Source organism: Delphinapterus leucas, chromosome X (assembly GCF_059928025.1).
Source record: "Delphinapterus leucas isolate spDelLeu-1000000601 "Yukka" chromosome X, BTC_Dleu_Yukka2, whole genome shotgun sequence".
NCBI classification, from domain to species: Eukaryota; Metazoa; Chordata; class Mammalia; order Artiodactyla; family Monodontidae; genus Delphinapterus; species Delphinapterus leucas.
In genome coordinates, this window is record NC_143150.1 from 120,209,945 (window position 1) to 120,224,652 (window position 14,708).

General features: G+C 35.6%; 1 protein-coding gene across 2 annotated transcripts in view; it reads left to right on the plus strand.

The window, feature by feature from the left end:
• AP1S2 (adaptor related protein complex 1 subunit sigma 2) overlaps nt 1-12,988 on the plus strand; it is a 29,002-nt gene extending 16,014 nt beyond the window's left edge. The window contains exon 5 of one of the 2 annotated variants that reach the window (XM_022562662.2): nt 7,199-11,386. In XM_022562662.2, the coding sequence (XP_022418370.1) occupies nt 7,199-7,234 (36 nt within the window). In that variant the 3' untranslated portion in view covers nt 7,235-11,386. The other variant, XM_022562661.2, reaches the window with a different exon arrangement.
• The last annotated feature ends 1,720 nt before the right edge of the window (nt 12,989-14,708 follow it).

The window sequence follows — 14,708 nt, forward strand, 5'->3', positions numbered from 1 at the left end:
CTGGATAAGTGAGGTTTAGTTACATTAATGCTTGAAATAGAAAATACAGAAGGGTAGATACAGAGAAAACAGAAGGCGGAACAAATCTTGCCTTTCACTTTGCATTTAATAAGAAACAATTTGGCCAATGACCTTGGTCACTGGTTTTTAGGTTGTAATCATTTTGCTGTATGTTTGTTTTTTGAGCTCTTTTTCTTTGTTTGCTTTTCAGAATTTTGAGGATTTCCCCCTTGGTGTTTCATTTTAATTCATTTTGAGTCCACTGTTGCTACTCTGGTCTGTTTGTAATAATGAAAAGTTGGAATAACTTAAAATATTCAGTAACTGTAAATGTGATTTTCAAAAGTATTTGACAAGAAGCCACAGTAATAAATGCAATTTTATATCACAATAGTTACATAAACCAAAAAAATTTTCGGTTAAATAATATATACTTACTTATATTTCTTATTTTATAGTCTCATGTTTTCTATTCTATTCTTTTTTTCAATGCTGGTCCTGATCCACTAAGTTGATTGCATGAGCCCTAGGATTGGGACCTGCACAGGGACCTGCTGGTGGTGGTGGTTTTATGTGTTTGTTTATTTATTTATTGAAGTAAGTTGACGTGATTTTTTTCTTTAAAAAGTACTTTCTGAAAAATTGCAGGGTTTGAGTTCTTTTTTCCCCTATTGAGACATTCTTTTTTCTTTTATTGTTTCCTCTGCTGTCTTTTTTTAATAAAAATTCCCATTATAGGAAAATTAACAAATACAGGCAAGCACACGAGAACATAATTTTACCCACCAGCCAGAGACAATTTATTCTGGTTCTCAACTAGGGTTGGGGGTGGGGAAGTTGTGCCTCCTCAGGGGACATTGGGCAATGTCTGAACACATTTTTGATTGTCACTGCTAGCCGTGAGGTGCTACTGGCATCTAGTAGGTAAAGATCAAGGACGCACTGTTAAAGAACCAGCAGTGCCCATAACGGCCCTCTCAGAATAAGAAATTATCCGGCCTCAAGTGTCAACAGTGCCAAGGTCCAGAAACCCTGGTTTAATTTAACATCATGTAATATATAAAAATTTCATTTATAGATTCCATTTACATTTATGGACTGCTACATCTTTTCAATATAATGTATAGTCCAGATTATAAATGACTGGCTGAAAATGAATCAAAAGTAGAAGGGGAAAAAAAAACCTAAAAATTGTGAAAGAAGGAGAAATGTGCTCAAGTAAATGGCTATAAAAATCACCTCTGTGATCCACCAAAATTACTTTTACTTGATAACCAGAGATAGCCTGTAGCAAAACTTATGGGATATCACTATATAATTTAATTTCCTCAACAACAACCAAATCTGTGAACATCTATTAAGGTAATTGAGTTTTTGCCTGAAAACAGAATTGAGCATACCCTGCAGGCAGTTAGAACACTTGAATTTTCTGCTGATTTCCCTATCCACCTTAGGGATTTGATAATTCCCTAAGAGAGGAATAGTTTAAATGACCAGAATTTACATATACAGACTTACGTTGTACCTGTAGACATTTTTGTTGTTTTTCTTTTATACCCTATTAGCGTTAAAGAATTTACTTAGTAAAGATATTTAGAGTTTGAATATTTGAAACTCAGTGATTCCAAGAAATCTTTTCTATTTTGAAAATCCTGATTAAGTTTAGGGCATTTCAAGTTATGATCCTCATGGAAGAACAGGGCAAATACAATACAACTACCCTAAAATGTGCTTAAAACTATTTCTTTATAGTTTAAAGTTATATTAGCTAGGTTAATTATTCTGCTTCTTTATTAAAAAAGTACAATTAACTGCCAGAGAAAGTAATTTCTCTTTACTATTTTATCACTAACGGGTTTTAGAGCAGGGTTTTAGGAAATGTAGTTAAGTTTTCCTCATTATTATTTTTAAGACAAATGTAATAGAAGTAGACCAACAGCACAACAGAATAAGACAGCAGGAGATATGAATAAGTAATCCACAGATGAAAGAAAAAACACATGGTCCTTTGACTAAGGGAATGTAAATTAAAATATCAGGTAGCTTTTTTTTTTTTGGTTTCTTGGATTGGCAAAGAATAATTGTTTGCTTCTTATGAACACATAAATTTGTATTCCATTTTGAAGGATTAGTTTAGTGATATCTATTAACAGTTAAATGTGTACACCTTTGCCCCATTAGTTACACTGGAAGGAATTTTATCCAACAGAAATATACAAATGCAGCAAGACACATGCTCAGTATAATATTGAGCCATTGGAACCTAACCAAATGTACATCAATGGGAAATAGGTTAAGAAAATTACAGTACAACCATACATGAAACTGTTAACCTGGCTTTGAAAGAAATGAGATCAATTTCTATGTAATGATATGGAAAGATACGCATCAAGTAAGAAAAGATCTAGGAGCAGGACATTAACAGTATTACCTCTGAAGATATTTGAGGTCCCTCCCTCCTGTTTTCTAGAAGTGTAAAACATGTATTTTAAGTATAATTTTTTTAATTTATAAATTTTTACAAAAGACAAATTGCTGCTCTGTGAATGGAAGACTACATTGTGTTGTTCCTTTAGTTGAAACTAGAGTAGAATTTGCTAAAAAGGAAGTTTCAGCAGGTAAGGTGAAGCACTTATGTTCTTTTGGCCATTTTAACACTAACCATCTGGAGCAACCATATTGCTCTTGCCACATTGCTAACTTAATGTAAAAAAATCGCTCGATTTTCCTCGTGCCTCACAAGTGCTTTTGTAATAAGACACTGTGAGCCCTTTCATCTAAAAGGTACCTTATAAAGTGCTCTCATTTCTTCTCTTTTTATTCATTGCTAAAAAGAGATCTTAATGCATTTGGATACTCTGCAGCCCTTTGGTCTTTAGCTCAAGGATTAGAGTTCCAGAGTTGAGAATAAGGACTTTGCCACAGTATTCAGTGAGGGGCAATAAAAAGGACCATTGTATTCTAGAACATGAAGGACAAAGGATACAGTTCAAGGAATAAGTAAAGCCCCTTCAAGAAAAACTGAAGTAGAGCAGTAACTTCAAATTACACTTTCTTATATATATTTTTAATTAAATGTACATTATTTCTCTTTGACTACATAGTGTACCAGAAAGAAAAATCGGGACACTAGGTTTTCAGTTTTGGATCCAATACCACTAGTTTCTTTAAGCACTTCTCATTTCAACAAGACTTAAGCCTACAGATAATTACTTGCTTACCAGTTTTCATTATAGTTTATCAGATCATTTTACTTTTGAGTCATTGGCCTAGTATAGTGAATATCTGGGAATTTTTAAGGTAATGAGGTTTCTTAGGAACGTAGGTGGTTTTGAGAACAGGTGTAACTTAATTCCTTTCTGCTGTGTTTGTTGTCCTACACTTCCCACTACATCTGGTCCTTTTTGTAGGGGATTAAGAAAAAGATTATTCTTAGTATGGAGGAAAGTTGGAACATGCATGTATACTGAGAAGAGGAGCTAATGGAGAGAGCGATGAAAAACAGGAATGGAATAATGGGAAAAGTATATGCGGAGGGTGAATAGGAATGGAATCAAAAGCATTGGTCTTGAGTAAGGTGAGTCTTCTCCCTCCTATGTTTGGAGGAGATGAACGGGTTAAAGCTGTAAATTTTTTTCCTCATGAGTTGGATGAGTTGAGAAACTACATCTAGAGGAGAGCTGCAGGGACTGAGGAGAAAGAAGAGGTAGATAACTTGAGGAAAATGTTGAGGGTTTGGAATAGATTTGCCCAGGATTAAAGGCCCATTTCAGACTGAAAATAGTAAATATCTAATCTTTATTTTAAAAAATAGGTCTCCAAAGAATCTGTACTAAGGGCAACTTGTGGTTTATGTTTGTGTAATACAACTTGGTTAAATTTTTTTCTCACTATTTTCATTCTGGTCTTTATTCCCACACAATCTAAATCACTGACATTTCAGTGTATTAAACTCAGTTTGCTAGGTAGTAGAAGGCAGTAGGTCTAATTCTGCACAGGACTATAAGGTCTGTGTATTGTAACAGACTTCATTCTCACCCTCCCCAATTCTTAATTAATATAATTATTACATGACTCATAAAATGTACTGGTGGTAAGAAGGCCCAGAATACTGGAGTTATATTTAATCCACTATAATGTTTTCCTCGTATATAAGAGAAAAAATAACTTGGTTAATTATGGGCATATCTGTCATTTAGCTAAAAATCAGCCTTAAATGCTAAATGGTCATTAAGGCATTTATTTATAGCACAACTTTCTCAGCCCCTAGCAGTTTAAACTGGGCAAGTACTTAAAACGTGTTATAGCAACTTAAAAGTGGTTAAAAGAATACATTTATTTTTTTTAATTTTTAAAAAAAAATTTTTATTTTTTATTTTTGGCTGTGTTGGGTCTTCTTTGCTGCGCGCGGGCTTTCTCTAGATGCGACGAGCGGGGGCTCTCTTTGTTGCGGTGCGCGGGCTTCTCATTACGGTGGCTTCTCTCGTTGCGGAGCACGGGCTCTAGGTGCGTGGGCTTCAGTAGTTGTGGCTCGCGGGCTCAGTAGTTGTGGCTCACGGGCTCTAGAGCTCAGGCTCAGTAGTTGTGGCGCACGGGCTTAGTTGCTCTGCGGCATGTGGGATCTTCCCGGACCAGGGCTTGAACCTATGTCCCCTGCATTGGCAGGTGGATTCTTAACCACTACGCTACCAGGGAAGCCCAATACACTTATTTTTGTGGGTTTTAGAGTTTGTTTTCTCCTTGTTTTTCCGGTGAGGAGGTTTTTGCCCTTTGAAGAGTATTCTTCTCAATTGACTGGATGATAATTTCTTAAGTACAGTAATATGGATCACTGTTATAAAGAATAGTTTGGCTTTATCAACTCTTTTCTTACCTAAAGGGTAGTAAAGGTCTGTCAGAAATGCCTGGGGGGCTTCCCTGGTGGTGCAGTGGTTGAGAGTTCGCTTGCTGAAGCAGGGGACACCGGTTCGTGCCCCGGTCCGGAAAGATCCCACATGCCGCGGAGCGGCTGGGCCCGTGAGCCATGGCCGCTGAGCCTGCACGTTTGGAGCCTTTGCTCCGCGATGGGAGAGGCCACAACAGTGAGAGGCCCGCATACGGGGGGGGGGGGGGGGGAGGGGGATGCCTGGGGGATGCCTGGGGCAGTCAGGGTTGAGAATTGCTTCTATAGAATTGTTCTCTTTCATAGTTAAGTCTCCTCTCAGGGTTGAGAATTGCTTCTACAGAATTGTTCTCTTTCATAGTTAAGTCTCCTCTGGGGAGGAAACTACCTTTTTCTTTTCTTTTAATTGTTGGTTTTTACATGGTGTGATATAAAATTAAGAGAGAGGGCTTCCCTGGTGGCGCAGTGGTTGAGAGTCTGCCTGCCGATGCAGGGGACACAGGTTCGTGTCCCAGTCCCACATGCCGCGGAGCGGCTGGGCCCGTGAGCCATGGCCGCTGAGCCTGCGCGTCTGGAGCCTGTGCTCCGCAACGGGAGAGGCCACAGCAGTGAGAGGCCCGCGTACCGCAAAAAAATAAATAAATAAAATTAAGAGAGAAAACAAAAAGATGAAAAGCTGTAATATAAAGGCTCAAAGTACTGGTATTATTTAGGTGAAAGGTTATTTGATAGACAAATTTTTCTTGTTCTCTGTCCAGAAAACGGAACATGTATCACAGCAAGAGTTTCATTGGGTGTAAGAAAGCATAGTAGAATATGTGCTAGAGTACTTACATGTATCAAAATGTAGTAGGATATATAAATTCCGTTTGTAGTTATAATTTTGTCAAGTTCGTTGTTTATAGTTTAGCATTTACCTGAAAAGTTTAATTACATTAAATCCCAAGGGATAGTCCCAATTATTTCATTTAACTGATATTTTCATAGGGAATTTTGCTCTGATAATGATCTATCATTGGGGCTTATAATTTATATTTTTTACACAGAGAATATTGAAATAGGTTCAGAGTTCATTGACCAAAATACTATTATTAATACCATTGATACCGAAATCGAATTCCCTCATGAAAATGAAGCATTTAGGGGTTCAATTTATTATTAATATTATTTTAGCTTGCTGCTTCATTCCACAATATTCTGAGTGGGAGAAAAAAAGCAATTATATCTTTAAACTGTTTAGGAATTATCTGAGGATTAAAATTTAACTGGCTTTTTTCCTCAAACACTTTTGTATTTAATGGTTATTATTTAAGTATAAGGTATCTGTTACATATCTTACTGAAACAGTTTACATGAGTTTGTAGCCTAATATTTCAAAGTGCCAAGTTGAATAAATATTAAATTGAGGATATCTTAAAAGCACTCAAATAAGCAGTTTTAAACTTTTTTGAGTCACAAGCCTTTTGGAGGGGTATAATCGCTTTGAGAGTCTGATGGGCCATGGGCCCTCTTCTCGGGAAAATCTGTACCTAATTTTGTCTCTAGTTTCAGGGAGGTTTTGGAGTCCCTAGACATTCATCTCTTCTGTGCACTCTAGGGTCAGTTTAAAACCTCACCTCAGGTTACCTTGTTGATGTGAGAAACATCCTTTTAGGTACATTTATAGAGAGAAGGCATAGACATTTAACACATCTATTTGGAGAGTCCTTTAAAATCTTTCTCGAGGATTATTTTAAAAGTAATATCCTTAGTCGCAAGGGTATAGTCTTTGGAATTTTTTTTTTAAGCTAAGCAAACCATTGAAAACCTCTATTGCTACCAAATGGGTGACTGCTTTTTTCTTGGGAAAGATTTTCCTTTAGGATCTGTAAAAGTTCATGGTCATTCTAGGATGTAATGATTTTCCATTAAGGGATTAAATTCCTTTGCTTCGTGTGGTAAAATCCTGATGAACTTGAACACTGGTGGGAGGGAGTATTCTAACTGGATTTTGAGTTAACTCAGTATTTACCAGATGACTTACACTGAAAAATCTTTTCAGAGTATTTTTAGTAAATACAGTGCTTTCGGATTTTGTAGGACATATAGGTCATCATATAGATTATCATTATATACAGTAAAATAATAAAAGATGAATCTGAACTCCTGGGCTTTGTTTAGAAGTTAAATATTCAGCCATGAACCAAAATTCTAAAAACAAACAAATTCTAAGTTTCAATTAAAATTTCTTTACTGTGCACTAAACAGTCTAGAAATCTGATTGTGTCTATGTCAGTTTGTATACTGTGTGTAAGAATATATGCATTTCTTTTGTAGCCACGTCATGAATATTTTAATGTCCCTGTGTACTAAATGACTACTCATCATCGTGTATGCAGAATTTCACAGAGGAAATAGAGAGCTGATATGCTCATGAAAGAAAATACCCTCAGCTTGGTGACTGATTATCTTGTATAATAATAATAGAACATTTCAGAACCATTACCTTTATAATTGTAATAATTTTCCTGTTTTCATCCTCTTTTCTGTTTTATTTTCATTCGATATGTGATCTTGATATAGCTTTTCCTGCTTGCAGCTGGTTTAATTTCTTCTTGAAAAAATATGACCTATGACCATTTTGAGTAATGCTTCATCTTAAACATACGTGTCATCATTTATGAACCATCTGTGATTAATCGTGTAAGAGGAATACCTAGCAATTGTTAAAATGTTTACCAAAGAAAATATAGCTGAAATGCTAGGGCAGAATAAGCAATGCCATAATATAGTGTGGTTTCATCTTCAAATGTTGGCGGGGGGCGGGGGGAGCTATATTTAGGGTGATTATATTATAGTCTATATGAGCAAACGTTTTCTAATGTATCACATAAAAGTGTATTTGGAAATAATACAAGAAAGTAAAATCTACTATTATGTAATATTTAAGGTAAAACATTCAGTTTCTAAGAAATTTATAATGCCACATTTATTGAATCACATTTGTGCTATACAATATCAAACAGTCCCTTTAAGAACTATTAGAAAGCTATGTCAGAAAAGTCTCTTCTGCAATATCTGTTGTTCAATAGTAAGTAATCCTTTCAAAGTATTAATACCTGCTTTATTTTATATAGTTAAGATTCTAATATTGCTTAAATACTGATATTTTACTAGTTATGGTTTTATAATTGTCTGCATTTACTTAATGATTTGTTAAATATGGTTTTATATTTCTGAATATGAAAACCTTTAATATTGATAATTTTTGTGTATACTTTTAATAAAACATGCAACATATATTATTATAAAGGGGAAATTACCAAATAATTCATTGTTTATGCCTAGAGAGTTTAAAGCCCGAGTTAAGTAACCTATCATTAAACAATACATTCAAAAGATGCTCAAACTGATTTACCATTGAAAGAAGACCTGTGAAAATGTGTATAAGGCAGGTATGCAGATCAGTTGTTTCCATTCTTACCATTCTCACTGTACCACATGACATTTGAAGCACCTGGGTAGGCGGTCAAATGAGAAATTTAGCATTATATACATTGATAGCATTGGGAAACATTGGTCTTTCATTTCCATTTTTTTCCTCTATCCCTCCCCCAGCCCTGCAACATGTCATTCATGTGGTTTTAATGCTGCATAAATATGCATTGTCTCATGCCTGTTTGCTTTGGATGCTGTGTGCCCAGCTGTAACAAGATGTTGCTTCTTTTGTTATTTGTATACAGCTGCTTGCTTTAAACTAGTAGATTCTGAAACACCTTTCCTTGCATGTCTAAAATAAAAGTATTGCATGTACTTTGTCTCATGTGAATGACTTTTTTCTTCTCCATCCTTTTGATAAATAATATATTTCATATTTTAATTTTTCCAGGTAATTTTTTTAAATTGTCTTTTAAAAATAACAAAATTTACTAGTTTAACCATTTTTAAGTGTACAGTTCAGTAGTGTTCAGTATGTTCACATTGTTGTGCAACAGATCTCCAGAAGTCTTTTATCTTGCAAAACTGAAACTCTGTACCCATTATAGACAACTATTCCCCACTTCCCCTCCCCTCAGCCCTTGGTAACCAACCACCTTTCTACTTTCTGTTTCTATGGATATTACTAATTCAGATAATAGTTTTTCTAGGTAATTTTGAGCTACAATTTCAGTGTGAACATGTGAAAATTAATTTTATATTATAAATACAACTGATTAAAAAACTCTAACGTACTCTTTGTATAAGTCTCAAAGGAAGAAAATGTGTAAATGATTCTTTGAAGTTAGGCCTTTCAGAAAGGACAGATACTTTAAATAATGCATATTTGAGAAGTAACGTGGTTCTCTTCAAGAAATGCTGTATAAGATTGCAAGCAGTGAACACATAGGGGAAGTCTGACCAGTTCCAGGGAATAGGATAGGGGGACATTTTTACATGGTAAGCTAAGAATGTTAACTATAGAATTCAATGTAGGCACCCTTTAATAAATACATTAAAGGTTATATGATGTTTTAAAAATTATTTAACATTAAATGGAAATGATTCTTTTTAAATTGTCCCCTTTATTTAATACGTATGTGATTCAGATGTCAGTCTTGCAGTGTATTTAATGTTTAAGGCTAAACATTATTATAAATGAAAGAGATTGGCTTACATCATTCTTGGGAGTGTTGCATCACTTCCATTAAACTTTCTTTTAAAGCTATATCATGAAAACTCTGAGACATACAAATAGAATAGTATAAGGAACTGTCATGTACGCATCACTCAGCTCCAACAACCATCAACTCAATGCTAGTTTCATAAATCACCACCCCACCCTGCCTTTTTTTTTCCACCCCACCTTTTTTGCCTATTTTACAGCAAGCCCTAGACATCCTACCATTTCATCTTTACTACTTAAGTATGTATCCCTAAGAGATGAGTACCACACCCCCCAAAATTAATAGTAATTCCTAATGTCTTATTCCTGGTTGGGTTTTTTTTCCTAATTGTCTGAAAAATGCATTTTTATAATCGGTTTGAAAGAGCCAGATTCCAAACAAGGCTCACATTTTATCTGGTCTCTTTAAGTCTCTCTTAATCTTTAACAACTCCTCTGCTTTTACCCTCCTTTGCCTATTTTTGTTAAACTGAGTCCCCTATGCTGTAGAATTTCCTCCATTCTGTATCTGGCAGATTATAATGGTGATGTTTAACTTGTTTTCTTATCCTCCATGTATATTTAGGTCTGTAGCCTGGTTAGGTTGAGGTTCAATTTGGAGGCGGGGATGGGGGCAAGAATACTTCATAAAAAATAGCCTTTTTTCACCAAAGCTGACTTTTACCCATTTTTCATTAATACACAAACATACTAAAAGGTCATCATATGAACTTTATATAGAGAGCTGGTTTATAGTAAGGCTAAATACCTTCATTTAGATTTCAGTTGAGTAATGTATCAGCTAACATTTTTTGAGCACTTCCTGTGAATCAGGCACTAAGCCTTATCTCCCTTAATCTCTACATATGAAGGTAAGTACTATGATCCTTGTTTTCATAGTATAAGGAATAAGGAAACAGACCAAAGAGTTTAAATAATTAACTTAAGATTATTTCATGTAGTGCTTTACATACAATTAAATCTAATGTATGGATTTATGGTTTAATTAATTTTTCTTTTCCTTGTTTTGTGCTGTACCACAATTAGGATGCAAAAGTAAGTTATTTGGGTACAAAAATTGTTTTCCTCTGTTAAAATCTAGTATGCCTTTTAATTACAAACTTGTTGTTAGTAATATCTGAAATTTGACCTACTTGATCCTTTTTTATTTTGTGCTGTGCAAAATTAGACACTTGGGGAAAATGTTTAATTTTTTTCTAGTATGCCTACTTTGTTTAGTCTTCTTTTGACATTTAAAAATGAGTATTGGTTGTTCCATAGAACAAAAGGCACTTTTGTCCCAGATCCCAGAGCATTCTTTCTGTATGTTGCTTCCACTGAAACCATTGGTTGCTCTGGGGAGGTCTGGGAAGGTGAGTTTCTGCAGCCTTGCTGCTGGGGACATTTAAGTCCAAAACTGAGTAAAAACTCAGAGAAGAATAAATACATATGACTGGAAAAAAGAGCAGGGAAAACAAAATATGTGAAGAATGGGGAGAACTCGGGGGGGGGGTCCCTGGTCTTTATTTAGGGGAGGTTTTGAATTTGAACACTAAGGTAACTTACCTTTCCTGTAGAAATGTCGGGTAGCTGTGGGTTTGCACTGCGTTTGCAGTGGGCTTGACTGCTTTTTGTGTTACAGCAATGGAGCCCAGCACAATTGGTAGGTAGTCAGTAGGTATTTAATGCATGCTGAAAATATCCTCCTGTGGTCTCTGATGTTTGGGGCAAAAGTCGCTAAATAAGCACTGGCTCTCCATAGAAGTGCCCATACTGCTGAACTGCTTGCCTTCAGTGTTCTCTGAAACTTGCACGCCTTTCCGTGTCAATTTCACATTCTCAAGCCTCCCCGGATCTGCTTACCAGAGTCTCACATTTTCCCTCCACAGGAAGCTGAAACCCCACGTAGCGTTCTTGAAGAAATTGGACTGACATAACTCTCCTCCCCTGTTGATGACTTCTTGTGGCATTTCACACACTGTAGATGGTCACTGCCTTCATGTCCGTGTTAGCTAATGGTGTAAGATGACGTCTTGTCAGTATTCCTGTTCTGCTAAGCCGCTTCATTCAGGCCTACACAATCTTTTTTTAAAGGGAACTTTGGTTAATCAAGTGATAACAAGGGACTTAAATATGAATTAGAATGAATGCAGGAAAAGAAAGGTACTTTTTCTGGCTATTTTAAAGTTTATAGGTCTGTTTCTCTTGAATAGATTATTATCATTACCTTGATTATGTGTATCTATGAATATGACACAGTCAGGCAATATACATTTATTAATTACTGTCTTTGGCAAAAAAGTTAAATTATGTGAAACCTGGTTTTATGAAACCAAAGACTAGTTCATTTTAGTATATATGCGAATAAAGGGAATTGACATGTCACATATCAAATGAATAAAAATTTCACTCTATGTTGAAACTTTAGAAAAAAAACTAATGTATACCAAAGACCCTTATTAGAAACTAAACACCTTAAAACAAAGGGAATACACAAAAGACTAATGGAATGATGCTGTTTTACACTAAAAATTATTTCTTAGGCATTCCAGACCTGGGACGAGGAACAGAGATCAGATGTTTCATAATAGTAAGCACGTTATTTTTAAGGCCAAGGAACATTGGACTCCTGAGATAAGTTTTTTGTTGTCATAATCATTTAGTCACTTAGTTGTATTCTTTTTGATGCCCCCAAAATAAAATGGAAATGTTGACTTACCAGGGATTCTTAATAACAGTATGTTACGGAAAATATTTTACTCCCTTCACAAAGTGTTGCATAAGTCATTGTTTAAAGCAGGAATATTCCTTCCAGGGTGCTTGTTACAGCCAAATTTATTTTACTCCCCTATTGCTTCCCTCCACTTAGAAGTGCAGCAAACTTTAGGGCAGCTTCCTTCCCTTCTATGGCACTCCCTAGTTATTGGAAGTCATAAATATGAAAACAGATACCACCTCTCATATGAAAGTGTGAGTTGAATGAGGTAAAATGGCACTAGTGGGCTCTATATTTTTTAAGGATATACAGTTGTTTCAATGTCACTTTTATACATACTTCTATGTATGTAAACATGTCTTCACAGTTTACACTTTCATTTGTATCTGCTGGGCTGGATTAAGCTTTGTTGTGATTGTGACCAGTATTCAGGCCACGTGAGCACGTCTTATCACATCGCCAATTAGTTGTAATAAATGTTCAATGTACACCACTGTCGTGTGTTTTTATCTGTCTCTTTCCAAAAGTTTGTCAAATTATGAAGAGCTGCTGAAGGAAGAATTTAAAGAAAAAATTTTTTGAGTAAAATGTTGAAAATTCACCCAGATTTGAATGTGGTGGTGGTTAAAAGCACACACAAGATAAATGGCGGAAGACTTAAGGAGTCTTCATGTACTTCAAGCTCATTAAAAAATAATGTGGAGTCCATGCTACTGAGAGCTTATCTACACATTTATTTTCAATCAATAAATACTGCTTTTAAAACCTTGATGCAGTTGACTTTCTCTTTCTGAATGAGCAACTCAGATCACTCCAGGTAATCGGAGGTATTCCAAATCAACTGGAGTCCTCCCCCCACACACACTAACTGGAGGTGCTAGCACACTTGCTGAAATGGACGGGTATGTGCCAAGTACTGCCTAGTATGAGTAGCAAATCAAAATTTTGGTTATCATGATAGTTAAGGGACTGCCTATTAACTACAGATAGGAAATGTTACATACAAAACTGTGGATTTTTTTTTAAGTATACTCATTGATTTCTAGAAAAAATAGGAAAACAATGAAATGAGGATATTTAAGATCAAGGAAACAACTACCATCAAACGAATTTGCTAGTCTGCTAAAAATAGATATGTGTGCAATTAAAAGAAAAGGATACGTGTAGATTTAAAGAGCCTCCAACATGCAGCTATCTCTTCACTGAAAACAGGCATATGGCCTTCTGCTGGCAATGTAGAGTTGGAATTTTTGAATCATAAATAGTAATCAAATTGTAGGTTTAAAAAAGGCATTAATAAGTCTAAGTTCAAGATGGACATTTATCAGGATAATGACCCAGTCAGTGGTTTAAAAACTACTTCCTTCCATCCCTCTCATACTACCCATTAACACTTGGAAAAGTCACCAACATCTCTACCTTGAGGACAAGCTGGTGTTCATCTCGTTTTTTCTCCATGAGCTATTAAGATGAATATTCAGCTTTGAATGCCCACATTTAATTGTGTATGTCTTGGCTGTATTTAGAAAAAGATTGAAAAATTTTGAATTTAGTGAGAATTATTCAGCATTTGTAAATCCATTAGATACTTACAGAAAATTTTCAATCATTTTTAGGGTAGAGGCATTTAAATTCTGGAACAAATCAAATTTTCTTTTTCTTTTTTTTGGCCGCACCACATGGCCTGTGGGATCTTAATTCCCCGACCAGGGATTGAACCCTGGCCCACGGCAGTGAAAGCGCTGAGTCCTAACCACTGGACCACCAGAGAATTCCCACATATCAATTTATTTTTTCCACATATCAATTTTTAAAGTAAAATGTATTCTGCACCATATAATTCCTTTCCTTTAGACTACAGATTAAAGAACTTTCATTTTCCACAGATACCACTCAGAAATCCCAATCTTGAAGACATTTCTTTTCCTATTTCTGTTAAACTCAGTATTTTGTGCGTCCTTAAGTCCTTATTTCCAAATCTCAAGTTGCCAAATGCCACATACTCGGAAACTCGAGATCTCCAGTACGTCAACAGAGAGGAGGTTACCAAGAAAATAAAAAACTTATAAGGAAGTATGAGAGCATCTTTTCTTTATGATCTGAAACCTAAGAATGATATTTTTGTCTTAAGCTTTTTATTTATTTTTTTGGCCATGCAGGGTATCTTAGTTCTCCAACCAGGGATCGAACCTAGGCCCCTGGCAGTGAGAGCGTGGAGTCCTAAGCACTGGACCACCAAGGAAGTCCCTAATTTTTTTTTCAAGCAAGTTTCTCTGACCACTCTTTTTTACCAGAATTGCTTTAACACCAGGCATATTCAGTAGCAACGAACTCTGTAACACTGTAAAAAAGATGAACATCCTAATGGAAAACTATGGGGTAGGAGGGAGGGGAAAAAATTGACTCCACCCTTTAGTACTTTAAGAAAGTGAATTTTAAAGTAAAAAAGCTATTCGGCTATTAACATGTAAAAAATCTAACAATTATTA